This window comes from Emys orbicularis, chromosome 13 (genome assembly GCF_028017835.1).
Source record: "Emys orbicularis isolate rEmyOrb1 chromosome 13, rEmyOrb1.hap1, whole genome shotgun sequence".
Taxonomy (NCBI): domain Eukaryota; kingdom Metazoa; phylum Chordata; order Testudines; family Emydidae; genus Emys; species Emys orbicularis.
The window spans coordinates 47,994,644-48,021,786 of NC_088695.1; the positions used below are offsets into that span (position 1 = coordinate 47,994,644).

Genomic DNA, 27,143 nt, shown 5'->3' on the forward strand with positions numbered 1-27,143 from the left:
GAGCCGGGTATGGCCAGCTCCCAGCAGCTGCATAGCTGGGATTCCTCGGGCAGGGTTAACTCTGCCCACATGCCCAGGAAGGGGCTGGGACTGGGGCCGCTCCATCCCTGGGCTCCACTCCCACCCCACAGCCCCCCCACCCCTTTCCCCCCACAGCCCGCATTCCTTCCCCCTCCCCCACCCGCTCCAATCCCTTTCCCCCATAGTCTCCTTCCTCCGCAGCCCCGATCCCCCTCCCCCCACGCTCCAGGCATGGCTGGTAAATGTGCTCTAGGGAAGCAGAATCTGCTGCTCAGGGCTGGGGGAGCAGGGGGCGGGGAGGGGGAGCAGGGAGGGGCCTGGCAGGGAGCTCCAGGCCGAGGGGCTGAGCGAGTGGCAAGCAGCTCCATCCCTCCCCAGAGCCCAGGCCGGGCGATGCCTTGGGAGGCCTGGTGCCAGCCCGCCCAGCTGTGGTTCTATGGCTCATGGCACTGGCCATGGGGCAGCTCGGTAGCACGGGCGGGGCCCCCTTGTCCCAGGACGGTGTCTGCCGGCCCGGTGCCGGGGGCCCTGGGGGGCGCTGCTGGTGAAGGAAGACGAGCGACCCTCCCCAGGGTGCAACTCAACCGGATTTTAATGAGCTCAGCGAGTGGGGGGCGAGGGGGCAGGTGCCACCATGGGGGGGGTTAAGGACATCACTAACACCGGGCATCTACCACGTCAATCTCTTGCAAGCCCACAAGCCCCTCCCACCAGCCCACCCCAACACGGCTGCCCGGCGGGAGGGGGGGGGGCATGCCCCCTTGTGCCCGTCCCTGCCCCGCAGCAGGTGAGAGCCCAGCAGGGGTCGCTGGGCGCGTGCCGAGCTGGCTTAGTGGGCGCGGGCCCTAGGGGTCTATGCGCTAGGGGTGGGGGCCGGGCTCAGTACTCCCAGAGCGTGGCGCGGGGCAGGGAGTCGGCGTCGGCGCGCAGGGTGCCGGCTGGGTCCCCGCGCAGGTATTTGCCGTTCTTCCCCCGGACGGCCATGCGCCCGCGCTCCCGGAACTCGAAGAAGAAATCCTCGGACATCTCCCCGTCGCTGCAGATGGCACCGCTGCTGGCGACGTACCAGAACTTGCCGCCCAGGCCTGGGGAGAGAGCGGAGGGGGCGGGTGAGGCCAGGGCCCTGCCAGGCCACGCCCGCCCCCCCGCCTGGCCCGGCACTCACCCCGGATGTGGTAGGCCCCGTCGCTGAAGAGCAGCTGGAAGACGTCGTAGGTGGCCCGGTTGGCATCCAGCAGGTTGGAGCCGCGGTGGCAGCAGACGAAGCCGTGGTCGCCCCGCAGCACCAGGATGGGCCGGTTAATCAGCTTGAGGACAAACTCCTCGTCTTCCCCTGGGGAGCGCGGCAGGGCTGTGGGCAGCAGCTCACGAGGCAGCCCTGCCCAGTGGGGCCACAGCCACCCCCTCTGCCAGGGCCTGGGCACCAGGCACCCCCTGCTCTTCCCAGGAGCCTAGCCACTTGACAGCCAGGGGGATGTCACCCTCCATTGGGGGTGCAGCATCTGCAGCTCGCTGGCACAGGGTAGGCGTTGCAGCTGCAAACCCCTCTCACCCACCACCCCCCAGCAACGCTGCCCTCGGCCTGGCCCGGTAGGCGCTGAGCCCCGGGCTCCGGGGACGCGGCAGGGCCTCCTGCTGCCCCCCCCCTCCCCGGCTGAGGCGGGACTTACCAACGGAGTCGCTAACCGCGGCCAGCTGCCCGTTCTTCTTGGCGCAGATGTACTTGCCGTTGCTGGCCTTGAGGGCCACCCGCCGGCCGCGCCACTCGATGTCGAACATGCTGTTGGCAGCACTGGGGGGGCGAGCAAGACAGCCCGAGTCAGAGACGGGCTCTGGAAGGGGCAGCTTGGGCAGGGCAGGGGGCACCCGCAGCGGCTGATCTCCTTGGTGCTCAGTGCCTGGCAGACCCAGCAGATTGGCCCAGGCAGGTACCCGCCAGGAGGTGCCAGCACCTGCCCCCAGCACGGTGCTCCAGCAGCCAGAGACCCCAGTGAGTTTTACAGCCTGATCACAGCTCCCGTGATGCGTGCTCTGCCACTCAGCGCCCTAGGGCTGGCCCCAGACCTGATTCTCCCTTTGTCCCGGTGCCCCCTGGGGCTGTGGTGCTGGCCAGCTGACCGCTGCAGTCGGGCCGAGCGTGCCCGGGGAGCGTGCGGGACGGCGCGCATACTCACACGCTGGTGGCAGTGACTTGGATGCCCCCGTGCGACACCAGGGTCCAGGAGCTGCCCGCGTTGGAATGGAAGACGCACTTCTTGGTCTCTCTGTCAATTTGCATCTGGAAGGTCTCGTGGGTCATCTCCTCGTCCTGGTTGGCCGAGACGTTGACACCTGCAGGGAACGAGGAGGCTGCAGGGCATGGGGCAAGGCTGGGGGTCAGGACTGAGGGGCACTGGCAGAGCTGGGGGAGGCAGAGCCCAGGGTTGGGCTAGCAGGGGCTGCAGTCAGGATTAATAGAGAACAAGGATGTGGCTTTTTGGCCCATCCCCTGCTCATATGGATGCACGGCCCTGTCTCCCCCGGGTCTCGCTGGCGTTGTGTAGCTGCTCAGGCTGGAGGGGCACTGGGGAGCCCCCCAGCATCCCTGCAAGGCACCCACCAGGAGCCAGCGTCGCCAGCCCCTGCTGCCAGGGCGTGCACCCGGGCGAGCAGAGCATGGCTGACCGCTCAGGTCACGGAGCCCTAATTCCCTGCGTCACAGCCCCGGCCACGCCCCGCTCACCCCTCCTTTCCACTGGGCGAGCAGCTGATCTGCAGGCGCCCCCCGCCCAGCAAATCCTCCCAAACAATCGGCGCTAATTGGGCTCATTAACCTGATTGCTGTTGTTTCCATCTGCTTAGCGATTCAGAAACACAACCCCCCTATTTATAACTCAGCCCTCAGCGTCACCCGCACATAAGCCGCTTGGGCCGCACGCAGCAGCGCTGTTAGCTGGCTGCATGGGGCAGCCCCACCGCCCCTCGCTCCACGGGGTGCCCTACAGACCCCCTGCCTGTGCCCGAGAGAGCCACCGCTCAGCCTGCAGCCAGGGGGTTGTGGGCCCTGCCCCCAGGAGGTGTTTGCAGTTTGTAGGGGGCACAGGGTTGGGTTATAGAGGCCAGCCCAGGGCGAGGCAATGGCTGGCTGCTGCACCCCGGGAGATTGCTGGGTCTCCCCTCACCAGGGTCCTGAATTTGGTGGGTCTCCCTCCAGCGCCAGCTTTTCGTCCCACGCACAACGCCACCGCCAGGCCGTGCAGCGCGGCTGGCAGGAGGGGCTCGGGGAGACCCATGCTCTCTCACACACACCCCCCATGTGTACATATGCACACAGACCCACACACACACACTGACACCCCCCATGTGTACATATGCACACAGATCTCCCTACACACACACCCAGACCCATGCTCACACACACACACCCCGTGTGTACACATGCACACAGACCCCCCCATGCACACACACATCTATGTGCACACACACACACACACACACACCCCCATGTGTACACATGCACACAGATCCCCCTACACACACACCCAGACCCATGCTCACACACACACACACACACACACCCATGTGTACACATGCACACAGATCCCCCTATACACACACTCACACACCCCATGCATACACATGCACACAGACCCCCCCACATGCACACACACCCCCATGTGCGCACACACTCAGACCCGGACACCCCCCCCAGATCCATGCTCTCTCTCACACACACTCAGACTCACGTGTACACACACCCACACCACCTGTGCACACACACCCAGACTCCTGCTCTCACCCCCCCCCCCCCGCGGTGCGCAGGCCGGGCTGGGGGGCCGGGTTACTATGGCGATGGAGCAGCGAGCAAAGCGCCGCCTGCACGCGCCCCTCGGCGGAGGGAGCGTCGCCTGCTGCCACCTGTTCCCCGTCGGGCCCATATGGCCCAGCCTGACTCACTGGGTGGGGGGAGGAGGCGGCTCGGTGCAAAGGCAGCCCCCGCCCCCCTGGGTCTCCTTTGCTGGTGGGGAGGATGGGGCAGGAGGGGCAGCCCCCCAATTGGGCGTGGTCCCCCGTGGCCCCTGTGGGGGCTGTCGGGGGATCAGGCCTTGGCTAGGAGACCAGGGGGCCTGCCCCATGTTGCCCCCCTCCCCCAAGCTCCCTTGAAATCCGCCAGGGATGGACCTGAGCCGTGACTGCCACGGGGGAGCCAGCCCATGTCCCGGACACACCTGCTCTGACCCCCCCCACTCCCCTTAAACAGCGGGACCAGGCTGGGTTTGGCCAAGTGCCCCTCTGCAGGAGTTCAGGCAGGACGGAGGCGAAAGGCCTGCGGTGGCCTCCAGCCGGCACTAACTTGGGTGAGCGTAACCCACGTTCACACGGGGCAGCCGGCCACCCAGGGCTGGGCACGGCTTGCTCCAGCTCTAGGGCAGCTCCTGGAGGGGAAGGGACCGGCTTGGGGGCCTCCTTTGATAGCCTTTCGGCTTGCCAGGGCTGGGCTCTGGGAAGGCCCGGCAGGGACTCGGCATGCAGGGAGCTGCTCTGCAGAGAGAAAAGTCTCCCGCTTCGCTCAAGACGCTGCCCCTGACATGCCTGTCGCTGGCCCCAGGCACTGGCAGGCAGACCCTGGGAGTAACAACAGCAGCTGCACCAGTGAGGATTGCAGGCATGGGGCTGCGGTGCACGGAAAGTGATTGTCAGCAGAACCCTCGTCTGTTCCCCTGGAAACCACAGTCTGCACCTGGCCAGGTGCATTGGGCCTGGCTCTAGTGCCTGTCGCAAACAGGGCTGGAGAAAGAGGATGAGCTGAGGTGGGCTCCGGGACAGGCAGGATGCTGAGTAAGACGGGTCACTGCTCCTGGGGGCCCTCTGTGGGCCGTGTCATGGACGGAGGGGTTATTAGCTACCAGGATACCAGGCAAAAGGACCCGCCTGGGCTGCTCCTGCGTGGGAGGAGCGAACACCACGTTCCCCGGGGCTGATGGTCTCCAGGTGCAGCAGGGAGCGAGCTGGTCACTTCCTGGTGGCCCAGGGATGTGGTTTATTGAAGAACCGACTGGCGTCCCCCACCCCACCCCGCAGCGTGGGTGCCAGCAAGAGGGGCTGCTCATGACCAGGGAGACGGCAGGAGAGCCCCTCGCCCTCTTAGCAAAGCCAATGCCACTTTGCACCCGCCCCCATGGGGCAGAACCCAACTAAGGAGCGCAGCTGGAGAAAGGGTGAGTGTCAGCCCCCCCCCCGCCAGCCAGGCCCACAGCAGGGCTAACTGGGAATCTGACCCCGGGGGGGGGGGGGGGGGGCTGGGCCCGAGCGTGGGCTGCCAGTGTGAGTGGGGCGTGCCCCCACCCCAGACAGAGAGGGAGCCCGGGAAGGGGTGGGGAGTGCACTTGAAATGCCACCGTGAAGGGAGGGGGGTGGGAAAAGGGGAAGGAGCCAGGAGATCGTTGACCAGGCAGCCCCAAACCCACATGAGCCCACAGGGCCCGGAGCCCCCGGCGGGTCCCTCCAAGCCAGCTTGGCTGAAGAGCCATTGCAACAGGCAGGGTGGCACCCAGGAAGCGGGATCCCCCGGTTCTAGATGCTCAGGTGTATGGGGGCAGGGCACCCTCCCCCCCCCCCATAGAGGGGAGCTGCCCATGGGGAGGGAAGGGGGCAAAGGGGGGGGCACTTACCTTGCCGGATGGAGACGTATCGGCCATTGGACGCCAGGAAAACCACTTGCGGGTGGCTCTCCTCCAGATCAAAGAGTTCGTCCTTGCCCGGCTTGGAGCTCCTCCCGGCCTTCAGGGTGCCCGTGGGCCCCATGGGCGCCAGGTACTTCCCGTCGCAGTCCTTGAAAGCCAGCTTCCCTGCCTTGAACTCCAGGGTGTAGCCGGTGCGCGGGCCGGGCTCCGGTACCAGGGCGCCGTCGTTCTGCAGGTAGCGGTTGTCGCAGGCCCGCAGGCAGTACCGCTGGTTCTGGAAGGTGAGGGTGATGAGCGCGTCCACACCCCAGGGGATGTTGCTGTCGGTGGAGATCTCGTCCTCCAAGGCGCTCAGGTGCGCGTACCGCCTCCGGCTGATGCTCAGCAGGTTGGCCTGCGGGTGGATGGCCAGGTGTACGGTCCACAGCTCGGCCTCGGTGACGGCCTGGGCGAAGCAGGACAGCCTGTCTTCCGAGCCCCCGAAGAAGCGCTTGTAGGGCTGAGACTGCAGTGCCCAGCGCCCATCCGACTGGGTGACAATAGTGAAGCGCCCGTCTCTGCCTGGCTTCTCGGCTTCACACGACACCTTCCCGTCCTTGTCAGCGGCTAGGTACCTGCCCAAGTGGCTTCTCAGGAAGACCACGGAGCTGTCGGCCTCATCCTGCTCCAGGGTCCATATCTGCTTCCTCTTCAGGCTCGGCGCCGAGGCGTTGACCTTGTAGCCAAAGCTCTCAGCCGTCAGGTAGCGGTTCTGGCAGTTGATCAAGCCAAATTGGATCTTCAAGACCTGGTGGATCCCGTTGGTTGGCATCTTCTGTTGGTTCCCGGGGAGTGGGGCGCGAGTCGAGGTTCTCCCAGCCCAGCCCTGCTGAGGACACCGGTGGGTGCGTGCTCGCACACTCGCTCCCACGCGCAGCCGGCTCCGGGCAGACCTGGATTAGAGCGAAGTGCCTCAGGCCAAGCCGCACTGACGTGCCACTGCCCCAGTTCCTGGTCCCTCTCCGCCGGGCGCAGCCTCGCTTGCCTTCATCTAACCTGCAGCCTGGAATGCCAACCTCGTCTGAACGTCTGGCCCCTGCGTGGCCGCTCCGGCTGACCTCTCCCGCTCCGGCGTGCCGGGGGTGCAGGCCAGGAAATGCACGGGCTTCGGCGCTGCAGCCGGGGTTAGTGAGGGCCAGCTACGATTACAGAGCTCGCCTGGATTTCAATGGGCTCCGAGCCCTCGGCAGCCAATAGTGGGGCTTGCGCGGACACAAGCGAGGGGGTTGATGCAGGAGACAATGGGCCTTTGATGGAGTGCTCCGGTGTTCGGCTCCGCTGGGCCGGCCTGGGGCTGGGGCCGCGGCTGGTGTCTGCGTCCCTGACCCCCTCCGCGGCCGGCGGGCTCTTCCCCTGGCGGCAGGTCCTGCCTCCTTCCTCTGTGCCGCTGAGTCTCAGGTGGAAAACTTGGGCCGCAACCCGATCCGCCCCTGCCGGGGCCGCGCTGCCTTCCCGTGGGCACCCGGCTAGGGTTACGGGCGTCTCTGATTCGGCAGGAGGTCACCTCCAGCCGCACGCTGGCCCAGCCGCTAAGCTCCTTAACAATTAGCCCAGCCTTTTGATTAGTTTAAACCGTTTATCCCTCTTTGGGCCTCTGGCCTCCATCTGTCCTGCAACCCCTGCTGCTCCAAATCCTCCCCCGGCCCAGGCAGCCCCCAGGAAGGATCCCGGCGCTGCCCCGTGGCCGTGAGCGCAGGGAAACAGCCCCACAAAGAGCTCCACCTGGCTAAGTGCAGCTAGTACCCCGGGGGACAGTCACCCCAGCACGGGGGCCGTGGGAGCAGGGGGCGAGGGGGCACGCTGGAGAGGAGTTTGCAATGGGACATAGAGCTGCAAAAGGCCAGGGCCGGCGTGGCTGCCATCCTGGGACAGGGGGGAGGGCCCATCTCTGTGGCCCTGGGGTGTGAGCCCAGCTGGGCCGTTGACCCCATCTGGCAGCCAGGCGGAGCCTGGCAGCCGGGGGAGGGCGGGGGGGTTGGAGAAGAGCAGCCAAAGGGGCCACGGCCGGCGATGAGGAAAGAGCTGGGGGGCGAGAAGGGGTGTGGATGGGGTGGCAGGCGGCAGGGTCTGAATAGGGAGGAGGGTGGCCCATGGGGGCATGGGATGAAGCCAAGCCAGGGGGCCTGTGCTCCGGCCTGGCCTGGCTGTCCCCAGCCCTGTGGTGTCGCTCCCCTGGGCTCTGGGGGTGCGAGTCCCGGCTGGCGCACACAGTGGGGTTTGGACGGGCTGGGGCTGCTCGCCCCCCTGCGCAGGGTAAGCGCTGACCCCAGAGGCAGGGCCAGCGCGTCTCGGCAGGGAAGTGCTGGCAGCGCCGTGGGTTGGGGCACTGGGAGCTAGGCTGGCTGCGTGTGGGGCGGCTCGGCCCGATCCATGGCCACGCTGGCTGCTCGGGGATAAGCCCTTGTCCCACTGGATTCAGGGATCAGAGGGGGAGCCGTGTTAGTCTGAATCTGTAAAAAGCAACAGAGGGTCCTGTGGCACCTTTAAGACTAACAGAAGTATTGGGAGCATAAGCTTTCGTGGGTAAGAACCTCACTTCTTCAGATGCAAGTGGATTCAGGGAGAGGCTCCAACGGGATCAGGGGTGGCCCTGGCCCGCAGAGGGGGCCCAAAGCAACGGGTGTCAGGGCACCTGGGACTGAGCCTGCAGCTGTGCCAGGGGGTCCCGTGGGCTCCTCCCCAATGGGGTACAGGCCCCGTGGGGGGGCACTGTTACTACTGCAGGGGTCCTGCAGCCCAGGGGTCCTTCGTATGTCTTGGGGTGTCCTGTGTGTCAGGTGACATGCGCTCCCCAGCTCCTCGGCTCCCCTCCGGCCCCTCGCCTCGCCCAGCTCCCCGAGGCGCCCACAGCGAGAGGAGATTGAGAGAAATCAGACACATCAGGAGCCAAACGTGCCAACCTGCCCCGCGGTTTCCTGTTACCCTCTCGCCTCTCCTCTCGCGTTGCCTCTGGGGGGGCGGCCGGTGGGGGACAAAGTGCTGCCCAGGGCTCCAGTACACACTCCTGTCTCCCTCCGCGAAGGCCTCTGCCCCTCCAGAGTCCCTCTCTGCCCTGGCCGTGCGGGGGAGCAGAAGCAGAAGTGGGTGCCAGCCCCCTGCCCACATTTCATGCCAGCCTGCACACCCCCTGCTCGCTGTTCCCAAGTCCCAGCCGGGCTGGTGAGAGTCTCTGGGCTAATGGGGCTGCTGTCCATCAATCCTGCCCCGCAGCCCCCTGCCCTCCCACAGGTGGTGTGGGCATCTCCTGGGCAGGGGCTGCCAATCATGCCAAGCTGTGATGTGTCCAGCCGTCCAGTGGAGACTTCGCTGAGACCCGGCAAACTCATCTCACTAGTGAGCTGAGCTGAGCTGATCCCGCTGGGACGGGAACGGCTAATGTATGAACCCCTTGTGTGCCCGCAAGGCTCCCTTGGCCTGGGGGGAGCGGGGTGGCGGAGAAGGGGCAATGACAGGGAGTGGGAATAAATGCGGGGGGTGACAGACTGTGGGGGGCTGAGGCCCACATGGCAGGAAACCTCCTCCCAGTCCGGAAGCTGACAACGCCTGTGACCCTGGTAACCCCCCATTCAGTCATTAGTCCGGGCCAGGATCAGCCCAGCCCTGCTGAGCAGAGGGCCATGGCCTTGGTCTCCGCTGGCTCCAGCTCCCCAGCCAGGGCGGCCCGGTGCCTCGTGTGCGGGAGCCTCGTCCCGCGCTGGCCCCGGGCCTTGGGGATTGCACCTGACCTGCAAAGGGCTCCGAACACGCCGGGCTCCTGCCTTTGGGTTGCTTCTTTCTGATGGGCAAAGAGGCCTGAAAAATGTGTGTGTTGGGGGGGGGGGTCCCCTAGAAATATCAAGGCCACCCACGATGCCCGTCTCTGCTGCGGCTGGCTCGCAGGGTGCGTGCTGGGAGCGCTCGCGCTTTGCTGGGGGGCGAGGGGGGCTACGTCTTTCACTCTCCAAACTCTGCAGGAGTGACACAAAATGCTAAGAGATGGGGCCAGCTGGACACAGCCGCCCAGTGCTCAGCCGCGGGCCCAGGCCACGTCCCCCCGCTCTCTGGTTCTCCAGAGGGTCTCCCACTCCAGCCGGGAGCTGAGCTAGGCAGAAAAGGAAGTGTCTTACTTACCAAAATCCTCTCCCAGTGGAAACCATAATGCCGGGGCCCAAGCCGGAGGGCTGCGGATCCCCCATTGGGCCTGGGTCCTTAGGAGAGCGCTGGGCATGATGGGCCGATTCCACTCCCCCTGATTGTCCTGCTGGCATAACACTGTCGCCTTGGCCCGTCGTGGGGGGGGGGAGGGGAGGCAGAGCTTGGGGCAGGTGCTGGGGGCCAGTTCAGCTGTGCGTCCCAGGAGCACCCTAGAGGTTTGGAAGCATGACCTAGTGGTTAAAGCTCCTGGCTAAGTGTGGTGGGCTCTGGGTTCTAGTCCTGCCTCCGCTACTGATTTGCTGGGTGATTTTAGGCAAGTCCCTTCCCTGCTCTGTGCCTCAGTTTCCCCATCTATAAAATGGGGAGAAGGGTTCCAACCCACCCCAGGCTGGTGTCACGAGGCTTAAATCAAATCCACCACTGCACTCAGGGAAGGGTTGATAAGACACCATCTCAAGTGTCCAAACTCTCCCTTCCAGGTGGGTTTGCAGAACAGGCTGTGCTCCTTCTAGGATTCCCTGCTTCCCTCCTGGCTGGGACCCCCAGTGCTCGGCACCTCCCGGCACAGAGTGTGAGACGCTCGGCTGCTCCCGGCATCGCTCCCACGTGAGAAAGAACGTGTGCGAGGCCACACCTCCACTTGCCAGCCCACAAAGAGTTTGGGGCTGGGTTTGGAGCAAGGGCTCAGACGCGCTGGATCTCCCAGCCCAAGGCACCAGACCGGGCAGCGCGAGTGGCCGTGGGGGCTAGCAGACAGGGTGCTGGGGTGGGACTCAGAAAACCTGGTTCTATTGCCGGCTCTGCCACCAAGCTGCTGGGTGACCTTGGGCAAGTCGATGCGCTGCTCTGTGCCTCAGTTTCCCCTCCCGCCCATCTCTTGCGATTTAAACTCTTTGGGGCAGGGTCTATTACTATGAGTTTGTGCAGCTCCGAGCACAATGGGCCCTGATCCTGGCCGGGACCTCCAGTGCTGGGCCCCAAGCTGCAGGTGCTGAAGGGGAAGCTGTGCCACACTTGGAGAGGGGTCACGCCGCAGACCCCCTTGGGCTGTCCCAGCGACCGCTGCAGGCAGCAGGGAAGCCGAGGGACTCAGCCGCGCTCTGCTGGGTCGTCGGGCTCAGCAATGGTGGGCTGGAGAGGCCGATTCCTTTGTGCCGGGCCCCGGGGAGCAGCTCCCTTGGTCTGGGCCCAGGCTCTGATTGCTCGGGCAGCCGCTGGCTGACGGGCGACTCGGGTTGCAGCGGGACCAAGAGGCAGCCATTGTTCCTGAAAATAGGTCCCGGGGATTGGTTGCCTAATAATTTTTTCATGCTTGATTTCTCGCTTTCTTTGGCGGTTCCGCTTACAGCCGCCCGCGGCCAGCTCCTCGCCTGCCTGAAGCCAGGTGCACGTTACCTGAGCCGCACGGCCACGGGTTAGTGTAAGCGCCGCGTGTCACGCCCGCTGGAAGGGAGGCGGTGCTGTAATGTATCCGCAGCAGGCAGGTTGTGTTTCCGGGCTGGGCTGGGGGCTGGCCAGCGCTGGATTGCTGGCATGTTTGGAACTCAGCCGCACCAGTGTTTCACAGGGCCGACTGCTACCCTCCAGCCCTGCTCCTCGGACACACCCGCCATCCACCCCAGCACGCCCCCCGGTTACAAGGGGGAGGGAATGAGCAGGGACCTGGGTTTCTGTTGGGCTCGGAGAGGCTAAAAGCACATGGGTCAAATTCAGCACCTGGAGCCAGTGGGGTTGCTGGGCTGGAGCGGAGGGCAGAATCCGACCGTGGGTAATCAGAGCCGCAGGAGAAACCAAGCTAGCGCCGTCCCTTGTAGCTGGGATCGCAGGGTGGGTGTGCATGGGTGTGAGCACACACGCCTGGGCGGGCACCTCAGCATGTCTGTCCACAGATGCCCGCTCCCTTCCCCCACCCACTGGGTACCTCTCAAGGAATGTTAGTGGGTGAAGACGTCTCTGCCACCTGCCCACTGGAAGGATGGCAAAAGGCACATTTCTGAGCCCCCGTCTGGACAGGAATAGGAGCGGGATCAGTTTAAAAAATCCCTCTTCTACCTCTTAGTTGATCCCATTTATAGCCAGCCTACAGTGGAGGGATCCAAACTGCCCCTGCAGGGTCTGATCCAGGGTTCACTTCCTGTCCTAAACTGTTGTGTTGTGTGGCTGTTAAATCGTTGCTGGGTTCTACCCCAGAAGTGGCTGCATTCCTGTGGCAGGTGAAGAGATTCCTGAGCAAACCGTCTATAAACCGTCTATAAAGTCTCCTGCGTATGTGAATTATTGAAACCTCCCAGGCCAGAGAGCCTGAGACAAACCACACCCCCCAGCCCAACTCCAGAAGCAACAAGCTGAGAACTGAGCAACTCATCCCATGTCACTGGTTTGGAGCTAGGGTTGTTCCCAGCATGCCCTGCTCTTCCCCTTAATCCCGTTGTGTTCCCCTTTGCCCTCGCCTGGTGCCCTCCTCAGAGCTGGGCGCAGGTCACTGGAGCTCAGGCTGTAGCAAGAGTGGCAAACCCCCACGGCTGTCCTCAGAACGAGGTCCCCCCACGCCGTCCTGTATGTGCCACACGCTGCAGCAGGGGTGAGGCTGTCGGGCACCAGGCTGCGCTGTGTCAACCCAGGGACCCACCTGGTGGCTTCCACACGAAACTACAGTGCCCTGGCCCCAGGCTCTGTGTGAGCAGAGAGGAGCTGAGCGGGGCGCAGATGGGGGCGTTGTCTGGGGAGCGCAGCGCTCTTCCGGAGAGAGGGGAGCTGAGCGGGGCGCGGATGGGGGCGCTGTCTGGGGAGCGCAGTGCTCTCCTGGAGAGAGGGGAGCTGAGCGGGGCGCGGATGGGGGCGCTGTCTGGGGAGCGGTGAGAACACCTCTAGTCTCGTCAACCCCCAGTTTTAGGGAGCCATCTGTACCCGTGCAAAGGCAGCGTGAAACCAACCCAGAATCTTTCGTTCACTTTGTGCAAATGAGGCAAGGAGGCGTGGGGGCTCCCACCCATGCACGGAGCAGGTCCAGCCGCGCTCGGCTAGCGAGATCTCCCCCAAGCGCAGCCGGGGGGGTGGGGGGCGCACAGGCAGAATCAGGCTCTGGGGAAGTCCTCCTGGCAGACCCTGCGCTGGCTGGGCCAATGGGGATGGGCTGGGGGGGGCTGGCCAGAAACGGCGTAATGCACGAGGGGCTGGGTGGGCCCTTACTGGTGTGTGTGTTTCCGTGTTAACCGGGGTGGGTGGGTCCCGAAAATTACCAGCCCCTGGGGCCTGCGATTGATGGCCAGCAGCCCTTGGGGTGCCTGGGGTGCCAGAGGGTCTCTGCAAATGGGGGAGGGGGGGCAGTGTCCTTAGATGTGGATGTGGCTTGGTCCTGGGGGTGCTGAGCACCTACAGCTCTGTGGGAGCTTGGCCCCGCTCAGGGTGAGGCCTGGAGCTTCTCTCCTTATCCGCTGTTTGGCTTCCGGAGCCCGAATAAACATCAACCCCAGAGGGGCTGGGGAGGGTCAGAAGCAAAGTATTAACCCTGCCTAGGCCATGGCCCCAGCCGCCCCCCGCCCCCCGGCCCTCTGCTCTCCGGTCCCTGGGAAGTGGGCGGCTAACGCTTACCAGAGCGGCTGGGCTAGGCTCTGGGGCGGTTCAGACGTCATTTCTATCTGCGCTTTCCTCAGGCAAACCCAGCCAGTGGGGACCTGACCCTGTACTGGGGCTGGGGGTGAATCAGGAGTGACTCTGCCGTCCCTGAGCGCCAGCCTTAGTGAGGGCCCGCAGGCTGGCTCAGTGACCGGTGTCTGCTAGCTCTGTCCTAGCGCTAAGGAGCAACCCCAGGCCATCGGCACAGCTGGGCCGGGACAGAGCTGGGCAGGGGCCAACAGCAGAGTGGCACCTCCCTGCATTGGGTCTCTAGCCAGGGCTATTGATCTATCTGCACAAGACCGAGGTCAAGGGGTTTGTGGTGCCAGTAGCTGCATCACAATGAATAAGGCATTTGGAAGAGGCCGTGTCATCAGAGGCGTTCCTGGAAGTAAGATTCCCGGCTGCACAGAGGACCTCGGCTGTTACAATCTGATGCTTCTGCCAGGAAGACGCCAGAAAGCTGAAGGCAGCAAGCCGATAGCGTAGTGGGACTCGAGCGGCCCAGGCAGGAAATCAGTGCACTCTACACGCCGATCCCTCCCTCCCTCTAGCCCCACGGCTGACAGCACATCTGGGCACTGCCCTAGAGACGAGAGGGTGGAGATTTTAATGTGGCAGCCTTTAGCCTCCACAGCCCAGTATGCAAAGCTGACGTGGGTCCCGTCCCAGGGGTCACCTGGTCCCAGGCAAAGAGCCATGGGCATGAACACCCACTCCAGACATTGCAGCCACCCGCTGCCCGCAGTGTGAAGGATAAAGCCAGGTGGAACTGCGTCCCCCAGCCAGGCCCACGCATGAGGGTACAGAGGGCTCCAGGCCCAGGCAGTGCAGACCAGGCCTTGCTGAACCCAGGACATGGGCTGCAAGGGTCAGTTCAGATGCTCCTTCTAACCACTTTAGTGCATCTGTCTGGCTTTCTTGTGAGCACCCAACACCTCCCGGGCTGGGATGCGGAGACTGGCAGAGACGCCACATGGGTGGGTATTGGGCTTTCGTCTTGCCAAAATTGGGGACAGGGGGTTCTTTCTAAACACACTTGACAACTGGCATCTGAGTTTGGGGTCCTGGCTCTGGGCTGGCAATGTTTGAGTTTGCTCTAGGCCAGGGGAAGGTTCAGGTCAGTTCTTCCATCCCAAGGACTTAACCCCGTCTTGACCCAACAGAATTTACACCCAAAGCGATTATCTCACAGGCTATTTCCACTCTTTGTTAGTGACACCCAAGTTGTCCCAGGACAGGAGCCAGAGAGAGCGGCAGCCTGGCCTGGCCTGGCCTGGCTGGGACCCAGGGAAATCACTTGGATGGCACTTTGTAAACACTCATCTTGCTGGAAAAAATCAGGGCCGTCCATCGGATCTCTCGGCAGACGACTCTTCTCGCTGTCACCTGAGAAAAACCTCCCTCCTGAGGGTGGGAACCGGCCGTGGCTCGTTCCAGGGGGCATCCCCGGGCCTTTGGAGAGTGCCCTGCGTTCATGTCCACCCCCTGCCCATGTCTCTCCCTGGCTCCTGGGGTCTGAGCAGGGGAGGGAGCAAGAGAGGAGTGGCTTGCCCCGCCCCGCCTGGGAAACATGGAGACACAAAGCCCCTGTTCGTGGCAGGGAAAGCTGCTGGCCAGAAGACTGGGGCATGGTCTTTAAATAGCTGGCTGCTCCGCCCAGCGGAGCCAAGGCCCAGGGAGACTCACTGAGGAGAACTGCCCGTGAAACCGCCAAAGGGGGGCAGGGGGCGTGGTGGTGGGGCTTTCAGACAGAAGTGACTTGCTGCTGTTCTGCATTTGCAGAACTGAAATATGCTGTTCGACGGGGGCAAAACCCAGCTCCCAGCACCTGTCTGAGGCACTGGGGATCCCCCGCCCCGATCTGCTCCAGTCTTCCTTTCCAACATGCCGCCCAGCATCGGGCCGGACTTGCCCCCGGGCAGCATCGCTGTGGCGGGCGACGGGTGCAGGCTCGTGCCAATTTGATGTACGATGCTGCTACAGCCAGGGGAGGCAGGGCCAGACCCCATCCTCCCTGCTCAGCTGCAGCGTGGGGGAGAGCAGGGCCCCGCTGAGTCGAGGCTCAGCACAAAGCAAACTGTTCAGCCGAGTGAGTGGGGAATCCAGTGGGGCCGAACGGTCCCTCTTGCCCAGAGTCCTGCCGCTGGCTGCTGCAGAGGGAGGTGGAAAAACCCCATCGTACAGCTGGGCTGAACATTTTGCCATGGCGTAATGGGATGCCACGTAAGGCCCCCTTGCTTAGGTGCCACACTGGGGGTTTGTGCCTGTGGTGGTGTAGCCATGGATGTGGGGTCGGGGAGTTTCCTCCTGACCCCAGCTATAGGCCCTGAAGCTGCAGATGACTCAACGCTGAAATGCTATTTGCTCAGCATGTGTCTTTAAGGTTCCTGCTCTCCAGGCAGCCTGGCCCCTCCTCCGCAGCAAGATATCCCTGCTCAGAGTTGGGGGATGTGATCCTCTGCAGAGGGGGGCTCCTGACGGAGCTGGCATGCTAGACTCCACTTTGCGCATCACAAGGGCTATGCAGTGCCCGCCGGGAGCCTGCCCGTCAGAGCCGTGGGCTGGGCAGCAAACCCTCCAGCTGCGCCCCTGGGGAGGGACTGGAGATCAGCACCAAGGCAGCCCAGCCCAGCCCACGGGCAGCATGGGGCTCTGGCTCACTCCCAGCAAGCCCAGGTCTGGGACGGGGTGAGCAATCACAGGGTGAGCAATCACAGGGCCCCAGGGAAGAGCAACCCAGCTCGGTTTCCCGTGTGTCCTGGGTGAGAGCCGGGGTCAGCACTCCCCTCCCCAGAGCTGGGCGGCAGAGCCGGAAGCAGGCAAGCCTGGGAGAGCAGATGGTGCCTCTGCGCGGGGTGGGCGCTGGGCAGGAAGCGCGCCAGGTGGCACGGGAGGCTGGCTGGGCGGGATCAGGTGACTTGGTGACACAGACACCAGGGGCTGCGTGGCTCCGATGCTCCCACCATCACATGGCCACTTCCAGCAAAGAGAGTCCCCCAAACCGCCTGGGGCTGGCACCTGTCTGGGGGGGCGGGTGTCTTGTGAGGAACAAGAGATGCTCCTTTCCTCCAAAGTAACAGCTGAGCTGTCCCCAGGGGGGCCAGGCATCTGCTCAGGGCTCTGCTCCCTGCTCTGCACCGCCACTGAGGAACGCCCCTCCCAGCGCTACAGAAACTGGCGCTCATGGACAAGGATCGCCTGCCCACAGGCTGCGCCCCAGGAAAGCTCACGGTGCGGCACGGTCTGGGGGAAAACAGGAAAGGACCAAATGGAAGAGACTCCCCCTGCCCCACACCGCAAACCTCTGACTACCTTCACCCCCAGATCTCCCCCCGCACCCTCAAACCTTGCCACCTGCCAAATCGCCCCTAGCCCTGTCCTGCCTCCCCCTCACTCCCCACATCTCCTTCACCCCTAGATTTCCCCTGACTCCTGCCCACCCCCCCCCCACCCCCAGTCTTCCCCAGCTCCTGGTAGGGCAGAGGACATGGCCGGTGGGTGTGTCATGGTGACCCACGGGGCTCCTGAGGCTGTGGAGGGCAGAGTTGTTGGGGGCAGCTGGGTGCCCTATTGCTCTCCCTGGGGAGTTGGCACCGGGGCTGTTCCCTATGGCACTGCTGGAATGACGCCTGCTTTAAGAATGCACCTATCTGCCCCCGATCTCTCCCCATCACCAGGCGGGGAGCGAAAGTCCAGCCCCGGAGCCAGCCGGGTGTGTTTGCAAGGTGTGGGTGGTTCCCAGCTCACACAGGCCTGGCTCCCAGCCAGCAGCTTGAAATCACCAAATATAGACATGCCACAGGCTCTGTCCTGCCTCCTGGTGCCACCTGGGCAAGCTCCACCTGCTACCCACACCCAGGAGGTTTCGATGCAGGCGGCTCCCTCTGCACGTCACGCTGCCGGCGAGTGACACATTCCGGGGGGAGCCTGGCTGGGGCGGGGACCTCACCAGCTGGGCACGGCACGGCACAGCGAAACAGTGCAGGTTCCCTTTTACCGGCGGGGTGAGGGTGGGGCTGTTCCCATACCCTGCTCCCGGGAGGCCTGCCCCTCATACCCCACACCGGGGGGGGGGGAGTCAGGCCCTGCCTCTCATACCTTACACCGGGGGGTTGGGGCTCTGCCCCCTATACCCCATACCATGGGGGGGGGCTGCCCCTCATACCCCACACCATGGTAGGTTGGAGGGTCAGGGCTCCACCCTTCCTGCCATACCCTGGGGGAGGAGGGACAGGGTGACCCAGTTCTGCCCCTCGTGCTCTCGGTTCCGAATTCAGCCCTGGCAGGTTCCCCCAGGCAGCATCCAGGCCAGTGCCCCTGGGCCCGGGGCTCGGCCTCACTCAAGCCCCTGCTCCTCCCCTGCCCCCCATGCAGACCCCAGTGCTCTGCACCCCACCACAGGCCCCTGGCCCGGTACAGAGCCAGGGCTGCAGCGACCAGCGCGGAGCAGCTGGCAGGCAGCATTCGGGTCACGGGCACTGTGCAGGTGCTGGGATTGTGTCCCGTGCTGACTGAGGGGCTGCCTGGCCCTGGAGCTCCGGCTCAGCAGGGGCTGCACCCGCCTGGCCACTGTTTGGGACCTGGGGGTTCACAAATCCCCACTGGCTCCAAGCCTCAAGTGAGCTGTTCACCCTCCTTTAGTTCCGTGGGGTCGCTCACAAGCACCGTCCTGGGCACAGTTACGGTATTGGGGGGTTCTCTCTTATTGAGTGCCGGGCTGCTGGCATTGGTTCATTCTTTTGGGGGCGGGGGAACCAATGACGCTTTCGTTTTCAAAATAAAAACCTCTAAAAAATGGCAAGAAAATCTCCAAAGTCGGTGCAGTGTCAGGCCTGCTGCCCCAGAAAGCAGTTCCCCTTTACCCTCGGGCAGCTTGAGCCTTCAAGTGGCCAGAAAGGGACAAATATGCAGAAAAAACCCACGGCACCTTACAGACCCCAGCCGCACCCTCACTGTTCCCTGCAGGCTGAACCAGGCTGTCTGCCTGGCCACCTAGAAGTCACCCATTTTGTTTGTATTGTTGCTAAATTTCTGGCCACTTGTTTCTTTTTTAAATAACTATGGCAGGGAAAAGCTCAGTCCCTGAAGGGAGAAAACAACAGTCCAGTAGGAGAAACCTTGACAAGGTCCTTTTAACACAGCTTGGGGTCGCTGGGTTTGATGCCTGGCAGAAATGACACACACAACCTTGAGCCAGACAGCGGGTTGTGGCGATATCCCCGCGGCAGCTTTGATGCCCATTTGCCCCCTGACTGCTCCAGCGGAAGGATGGGTACCACAGCCCGCCGAAGTGGGGAGGGTGGGAAGGAAGGAAGGTAGCCATATCCGAGGAGGACTGGATTTAAAGGATGGGAAGGTGGTATCCAAGTTGATCTGGGCAAAGGGGCAGCAGGTCAGACTGGTTATCTGAGCAGTTCTCTGTATGTCTAAAAGGCAGATTAGTTTTCTGCCCAGCAGTGGGTCATTCTGCCCCTCCCAGGATCTGATATGGAGTTACTCAGATGCACTAACACTGACTACTTGGGGATTGGCGGGGCTGGCAATCTGCGTTCTAGTTTGGACAAGAGGAAGAGAAACAGGTTATTTGTCCGTGGGAGGGGACGAGTCACCAGGGCTGGTTAGCTGGCTGTGCGGGGAGAAAGTGGGGATGGGAAGGGCCCAGCAGTTTGCCTGGCTGGTGCTAGTGTTGCTTGTGTGCAACAGGCTATCCAGGCCCTTGTCTGCAAACAAGGTTTTGCAGGCCATTCAGCCTGGACAGGAGAACAATTAACAGCAGCTGCTGCCCCTCTCCCTTGCTCTATCCCAACAGGCATAGCTGGTTTCCATCAGCACCTCTAGAGTATGGCTGTAAAAGCCTTTTAGTGCTGTGGCGATGAATAATGGCTGTTTCCTCTAACTAGGTGATTAACCCATTTTCCCCCCAAGGCCCAGGGGTCTGAGTGATGGAAGATTATGTGTTTTTCCTAGATGCACTGGAGGTGTCCTGGGCTGTAACAGGAAAGGAAAACAGCCTCTTCTATTGTTAGAGGGAACCCAACAGGACAGCCAGCCAAACGAGCTGGTTATTCATCACGCAATATCTAATATTAAAGAACACAACCCCCCCCCCCCATTTTAAAGATCTCATCCAAACTTCCAGCCACACCCCAGATCCCTACATACCTGGTGCCAGGAACTTCTCTGAGCTCCGCCCCCTCTGAGATGATACTGTCGGCTCCTCTGTAGGTCATTACTCCACCTAATCCAGCCGTGTATTATTCCATTTGTATACACCGGCTTGGTATAATGAATCTTGCATTTCCTGCTTAAACACTAATGACAGGTATTTGTTGATGTAGCACCAACCTGTGTGTGCTCAGGGCTCGGGAGACAAGGAGACATGGTCCTTTCTCCACACGGGGGTTGAGTCTCCGCACTAAGAAAGGTGAGATTACAAATGCAGGGGACTGCCCCTCCAGAGCATTCACTCTGACCAGAGGATTGCAGTCCGCACACTGCCATGCCCGGAATCAGTTCAGCGTTTTCATTCAACAGCCCTGAAGGCAGAGCGGTGACCGCGGTAACTAGCCATCAGGCTCCAGCTCTGCTACTGACCTGCTGACCTTTGACCTTGGACAAAACGCTTCACCTTTCTCGGCCTCCATTTACCCAACTGTAAAGTGGGGATAAAGATACCGACTCACCCGGCCAATAGGCTAACAGGCAGAACAGCCCTGCAAAGAGTCACATTCCACGTTTCATTCTCTCTCCAGCCCCTGTACGCACGTCCCGCTGTCTATCTATTTGTATCCTATGGAGAGATTTCAATCGACAATTAGTAATCATCTCCCCAGCCTGACTGACCTAGATTCCTTGGAACCAAAGAAGCAGATCCCAGCAGGTCAGGCTAAACTCTTCCCATCCGTGTAGATATGCTGAGTACCGCGGCTTACTCTGGGAAGAGGCGTTAGAAGCTGAGCTCCGGCTGCACGGACACATCCAAGACACTTTGTACCCTGATGTGCTTGGGCACAACGATGCTCTTTCTTGGGCCTGCTGGGTCACCCTTCACTCCAGAGGTGGCTGCATTTCACTGCTGCTTTTTGCATATTCAGTACAACCTTGCTTATCAAATCACATTTACGCAAAACTCCCTGTTCCACGTCCCCTGGTTTTTAATTACATTGACCATGTCCTCCATTATCCATATTTATTCAATGTTCCCATAATCCCCTAGCTGAGGGCCTACTGCACTCGAAAGTAGGGCTGGGCACTGAAGCCTGAATAAACCTGAGCAACTTGGTATTTGCTTTATCTTGCAACTGTGATGCACAAGAGGAGCCCCCTGCATGGTATTTTTGTCCCCAGCAATGGCTCCCTGAGGCACTCCAAGAGCCCATGAAAACAACCAAATCCAAACATGAATTAGTTAATGTTTGTAAAGCCCTTTGAAGAGGGCAATCAATATTAAACACAAGGCAAACACTAGGCAACCCTCATCTAGAGACACCGGTCCCTCCTGTCAAGGGCTTTGGAATCCATCGGAAGGAAAGGCACTATAGGACTCTAATTGCCCTGAATTAAGCCATCAAGTTGCAGGGCCTGATTGCAGGGCTGTGGTGAGAATGTGGCGGCAGCAGGCAGCACAGCTGAAGAGGCAGTGGGGGGTGGCTCTGGGCACAGGGGCAGGGGCACTGTCAGAGTGAGATGGGGCTCTGGGGGATTCGAGGATGGCATTGTTGCTGGCACATGAGGGCAGCACCATTAGGATGAAGATGTGTGGTGGGGTCGTACCGCGACTGCAGTGTGTTGTGGGTGGGACATGCCAGGGCTGGAAAGGGGTGGGAGTGTCATTGGGATGTGCTGGCCGTGCCATTGGGACACAGTGTCACCACACCCAGTGCCTGGCACGGGGCAGTGATACCTTTGGGGCACCCAGTGCCTGCTATGGATGGTGGCGTCATTGCAGCACACGTTGCATGGCCCAGGGGTGTCATTCAGGCGCACGGTGCAGGGTCTGGGTGTCCCAATGGGGCGCATGGCGCAGGGCCTGGGGGTGTCATTCGGGCACATGGTGCAGGGCCTGGGGGTGCTATTGGGGCAACCGGTGCAGGACCCACGGGTGCCATTGGGGCGCATGGGGCAGGATCTGCGGGTGCTATTGGGGTGCACATGGTGCAGGGTCTGGGGGTGCGATTGGGGCGCACAGGGCAGGATCTGGGGGTGCCATTGGGGTGCACAGGGTAGGACCCGGGGGTGCTATTGGGGCGCACGGGGCAGCGTCTGGGGGTGAGATTGGGGCGTATGGTGCAGGATCTGGAGGTGCGATTGGGACACACGGTGCAGGATCTGGGGGTGCTATCGGGGCGCACAGGGCAGGATCTGGGGGTGCTATCGGGGCACACGATGCAGGATCTGGGGGAGCAATTGGGGCGCATGGTGCAGGACCCGGGGGTGCTATTGGGGCACACAGGGCAGGATCTGGGGGTGCTATTGGGGCGCAAGGTGCAGGGTTTGGGGGTGCGATTGGGACACACGGTGCAGGGTTTGGGGGTGCTATCGGGGCACACGATGCAGCATCTGGGGGTGCGATTGGGGCACACAGGGCAGGATCTGGGGGTGCTACTGGGGCACACAGTGCAGGGTCTGGGGGTGCTATTGGGACGCACGGTGCAGGGTTTGGGGGTGCTATCGGGGCACACGGTGCAGGGTTTGGGGGTGCTATCGGGGCACACGATGCAGGATCTGGGGGTGCGATTGGGACACACAGGGCAGGATCTGGGGGTGCTATTGGGACGCACGGTGCAGGGTTTGGGGGTGCTATCGGGGAACACGATGCAGGATCTGGGGGTGCGATTGGGACACACAGGGCAGGATCTGGGGGTGCTATTGGGACGCACGGTGCAGGGTTTGGGGGTGCGATTGGGGCACACAGGGCAGGATCTGGGGGTGCGATTGGGGCACACAGGGCAGGATCTGGGGGTGCCATTGGGGCGCACAGGGCAGGATCTGGGGGTGCTGGCAGTGGGCTGAGCTGTGACTGAGACGCCCAGCTCCGGCAGTGGCGGCGGCCGGGCTGCGCTGGGGCCGGGCAGGGCGCACCCCGCCGCGGCTGCCGGGGGAACGGGCCCCCCGGGCCCCGCTGCATCCCCGGGCTCCCCTCCCCCGGCTCGTTTTCGATGCAGGTTCCGGGGCGCGCTGAGCAAGGGAGGCGGGGCCAGGCCTGCCAGCTGCCCCACGTGGCCTGGGCCGCGCCAGCCAATGGAAGCGCGTGTTTCTGAAAGATCTCCATATATGGCTATGTTCTCGACCGGCGAGGCGGGGCCGGCGCCCCCGGGTATAAAAGGGCGGGGCTGAGCGCCGGACGGTCTCACTCAGCCAGCGGCAGCGGACCTAGCAGCCTCGTATCTCCCAGCCCCGAGAGAAGCCGCCTCCACACAGGTACGGCCCGCGGGGCCTTGGGCCGGCCCGCCCGCGGGACACCCGGTCTCCCTCGCCGCCCATTGCGGCCGCCTCGCCAGACTCGAGCCCCGGAGCCGCCCATTGCGGCCGCCTCGCCGGACGGGGGCGAGCACGGGGTTGTCTCCCGGCCGGCCCGTGAGCAGCGCTTGCGCTCCCCCTCCCCCTGGGGTCCGGTTCGCGGTGGTATCGCCGGGCCAGCCGTTTGAATGGCGCGAGTCCGTGGGCGGCCCCTGGCCTGGCAGGGCCTGTGATTGGGCCTGTTGGCGGTGACGTCATGACGCGGGAGATTTGAATGGGGGGCTGCGGCTGCTGGGGAAAGCGCTGGGGCTGGTCCTGGCCGGGCGCAGGAGAGGCTCCGTGGGGCGGGGCTGCCCGTGGCGCAGGGCGGGGCTGGGATGGCGGTTGTGGGAGGGGGCGCAGCGGGGCTGGGCAGCCACCAGCCTCCTTGTTGCCCTGGCAACGGGCCCCTGCGGCTCTGGGTGGGGGGCCCTGCAGTGGGGGGCTGCTCTGCTGTGGGGTGGGGGGGGGTTGCTGCCCTGGGCCCCAGCCATGACCCTGCTGCTGGGGAGCTGCTAGAGCATAGCTTTGATTTGACATGTCCTGGGTGGAGCCCTTCGTGTTCCTGGAAGCTGCCAGCGCAGCCTCTCGTGGCCAGTAGCGTGGGTCTCTTGGGGGTGGGTAGGTGGGGCAGGCTGCAGTATTTAGGAGTGCGGACTTTGAACCAGCCCAGCCCTCCTGGCCTGCTGGAGTGGAGTCCCGAGGTCAGTGGCTAAGTGACGGGGGCTGTACTGGAGAAGCATTGGACCTAAAGTCTTGCTGACCAAAGGCTATCCTGTCCCAAGCAGATTCTCCAAGATGGAAGAAGAAATTGCAGCACTTGTCATTGACAATGGCTCTGGTATGTGCAAAGCTGGCTTTGCCGGAGATGATGCCCCTCGTGCTGTGTTCCCCTCCATTGTTGGACGCCCAAGACACCAGGTTAGTAGCCAAGCAGTGGAATGTGTTCTGTTTAAATGAGAGCACTCTAATATCTGGCAGTACTCTACTAAAGATGGGTCGCTGAAACTTACAGCTTGTCTTGTGTTAAAGGGTGTCATGGTTGGCATGGGGCAAAAGGACAGCTATGTTGGTGACGAGGCCCAGAGCAAGAGAGGTATCCTGACTCTGAAGTACCCTATTGAACACGGCATTGTCACCAACTGGGATGACATGGAGAAAATCTGGCATCACACCTTCTACAATGAGCTTCGTGTGGCACCTGAGGAACATCCTGTTCTGCTAACAGAAGCTCCCCTGAATCCCAAGGCCAACAGAGAAAAGATGACACAGGTACACTTGCTGCAGTACAACAGTGATCTACCCTCATCTGTTTTTCACAAACCATCTCTTTTGAGTTGACATCTTTTAAAAACCAAGTGTTCTTTCAATATTTTCAGGGTTCTGTACTCCTGGCATTTCCTTCCTGAAGTCTCAGGTTTCTTTTATTTGTCTATTTCTGCCTGCATTCTTTGCTTTTCCTTTCTCAACACATCAATTTTTGCATGCCAGCATGTTTTCTAACATTGGTTTGAGGGATTTTCATTTCTTGTAATGAAATACAACTTTTCGCTTTCTAGATCATGTTCGAGACCTTCAACACCCCAGCCATGTATGTTGCTATCCAGGCAGTGTTGTCCCTGTATGCCTCTGGTCGTACCACTGGTATTGTTATGGACTCTGGTGATGGTGTTACCCATACTGTGCCCATCTATGAAGGTTACGCTCTGCCCCACGCCATCCTGCGTCTGGACTTAGCTGGCCGAGACCTGACAGACTACCTCATGAAGATTCTGACAGAAAGAGGCTACAGCTTCACCACAACAGCTGAAAGGGAAATTGTACGTGACATAAAGGAAAAGCTGTGCTACGTTGCACTGGATTTCGAACAGGAGATGGCCACTGCTGCTTCATCTTCCTCCCTGGAGAAAAGCTACGAACTGCCCGATGGTCAGGTGATCACCATTGGCAATGAGAGGTTTAGGTGTCCAGAGGCCCTCTTCCAGCCATCCTTCTTGGGTAAGTATCTGCCACACCAGATTGAGCACCAATCCCACCTTGTCTGGAACACTGCTGACTGATGAGAATCACTTAACTGCAAGTGCTACCTTTGCAGTGAGCCTGTGACTGCAACCTAAAGCTGGGGTTGGGATGGTGCTCTGTAGTTGGGTAACTACCTGTGTACTAAAGTCTGACCATCCTGTCTCTAGGTATGGAATCCTGTGGCATTCACGAGACCACTTTCAACTCTATCATGAAGTGTGATGTAGATATTCGAAAGGACCTGTATGCCAACACAGTATTGTCTGGGGGTACCACAATGTACCCTGGAATTGCTGACCGAATGCAAAAGGAAATCACCGCTCTGGCACCCAGTACAATGAAAATTAAGGTAAATAAAACTCTGAAAGAATAGTCCCCATCAATAACTCAATCTAGAAAGGCAATGTTGGCAACTGACTAACTTCTCCTCTTGTTTACCTTTTAGATTATTGCTCCACCTGAACGTAAATACTCTGTTTGGATTGGTGGCTCCATCTTGGCTTCTCTCTCTACCTTCCAGCAGATGTGGATCAGCAAGCAGGAATACGATGAGTCTGGCCCATCCATTGTCCACCGCAAATGCTTCTAAATGGACTGCTAGCAGACGCGCAGCATTTGCTGCATGAATTTTCACTAGTATACTTTTGCCTGGGCAAATTTATACACTTCATGCTAGCCTCATAAAACTGGAATTAAGCCTTCTTTCAAAAGAAACTTGCCCTTGGAAAGTCTGTATCTGAGACAAAGATCAGTGCTGGATTGAGCTGTCACTGATTTGACCCTGTATTCAAGCTAACTGTTCCCTTGGTGTATATTTTAGCATAATACCCTGTACATATCTGACCTAAACCTTGGTACAGGTGCAATCACTCCTGTGACCTAACTGCTAGGTTAACTTGTATTTGTGGAAGAGAATTGGCTGTGTAGTTCAGGTAGCTGGCTAGTATTGACTAGTGACACCTTGTTTAAACTCTGCAGGGCTTGAGACCGATTTGTACAGGGTATCGGAGGTCAGACATCCAATACACAAAGCGCTAAGTATTCCAGATTTTTGTATAGAGGCTGGTAGGAGTTCATCAGAGAACTTACTTCTGTTGCTGCCGTTCTAGCAAGGCTGGAAAAGATTACATCCAAGCCTTATGAACCAGTTTTCATTTTCTTACCCCTCCTGTATTCCAGCAGAACATCTTTGGGGCTAAAGTTACTCAACTTGAGTTGCTGAAACTTTGCATTTACACCTGTAAATTTTACACCAAGTTTAATTTATGTAAGATTTTTGTATGTTGCCTTAATGTTCTCACATGACAGTAGAAAACCAAAATTTGTAAGTCATCCTGAAGTTGAGAAATTGTAATGCCCAACACATCATTGTGTAAGGAAAAATAAAGCGCTGCAGTAAACTACTCCATGGGTGTGTCTCTCTTCAGAAGGGGTGAAGGATCTTGGAGTCCCAAGTACTGGGTTAGATTTAAATAGTGTGCAAGGTTTGTTAAGCATGTACTGTGACAATCTTCCCTGAATGCTCAATTTGTCAAGCTAAACCTGGCTTCCTTGGCCTAATCTGGCTCTAAAGCCAAACCTCCTTTCCTACCTTAATTGCCAGCTTTTGTGCAGACGATGACTTGATCCTCTTGAATCTTGCTTGCAGGAGCCTACTAGAGATCTAAAAATGGAATTTCCTTTCCAAGAAAAATCTACTTAGGCAATGTCTCAAGCCTCCCTTGGTCTAGATGGACAGGCTTCAGAATAATTAAGTTCTTAGTCTCTCCTTTTTCCCTAGTGCAGGTAGGAGAAACATCCCCTGGCTTCTGTGGCCTAGTGTCACTAAATGACACCACCAGCATCATTGATCAACATCGATCAGGCCCTACAGGCTTATGCAGTGGGCAAGGGCAACTGAATGTCCATTATGGCTTCTGACTGCTGTTAAGCCAGCTTGAATTTTGCATAAAGAGTAAAGCAGGGTGAATAGGCCTCTAGGATACACAAGACCTTCAGTGCTGTACCTAACACCAGTTGGTGGTTCTTGAAGAAAGGAGTGGAGGCCAGCAAGCCTGCCTGAGCTCACTAACTCCCCCTCAAAGCTAATGGAGGGGCAAGAAAGCATCTAGGACAACCCTTCCTCCCTACTAACCTGTTCCTAAACTT

General features: G+C 60.7%; 2 protein-coding genes across 3 annotated transcripts; one reads left to right on the forward strand and one right to left on the reverse strand.

The window, feature by feature from the left end:
* Positions 1-900: 900 nt before the first annotated feature.
* Positions 901-15,484, reverse strand: FSCN2 (fascin actin-bundling protein 2, retinal). 2 transcript variants are annotated; one of them, XM_065416093.1, is made up of 6 exons: positions 15,470-15,484; positions 5,673-6,462; positions 2,196-2,352; positions 1,692-1,813; positions 1,187-1,354; positions 901-1,106 (listed from the first exon to the last, which is right to left on the reverse strand). In XM_065416093.1, the coding sequence occupies exons 1-6, from the start codon at positions 15,482-15,484 to the stop codon at positions 901-903; spliced, it is 1,458 nt and encodes a 485-aa protein (XP_065272165.1). The 2 variants fall into 2 exon arrangements, with proteins under 2 accessions (XP_065272165.1, XP_065272164.1); XM_065416092.1 differs by lacking the exon at positions 15,470-15,484 and having other exon boundaries at positions 5,673-6,495.
* Positions 15,485-22,813: 7,329 nt separating this feature from the next.
* Positions 22,814-26,398, forward strand: ACTG1 (actin gamma 1). The gene is made up of 6 exons (XM_065415447.1): positions 22,814-22,895; positions 23,762-23,894; positions 24,006-24,245; positions 24,533-24,971; positions 25,163-25,344; positions 25,441-26,398. Exons 2-6 carry the CDS (start codon positions 23,772-23,774, stop codon positions 25,582-25,584), a joined length of 1,128 nt encoding a protein of 375 aa, XP_065271519.1. The 5' UTR covers positions 22,814-22,895; positions 23,762-23,771; the 3' UTR covers positions 25,585-26,398.
* The last annotated feature ends 745 nt before the right edge of the window (positions 26,399-27,143 follow it).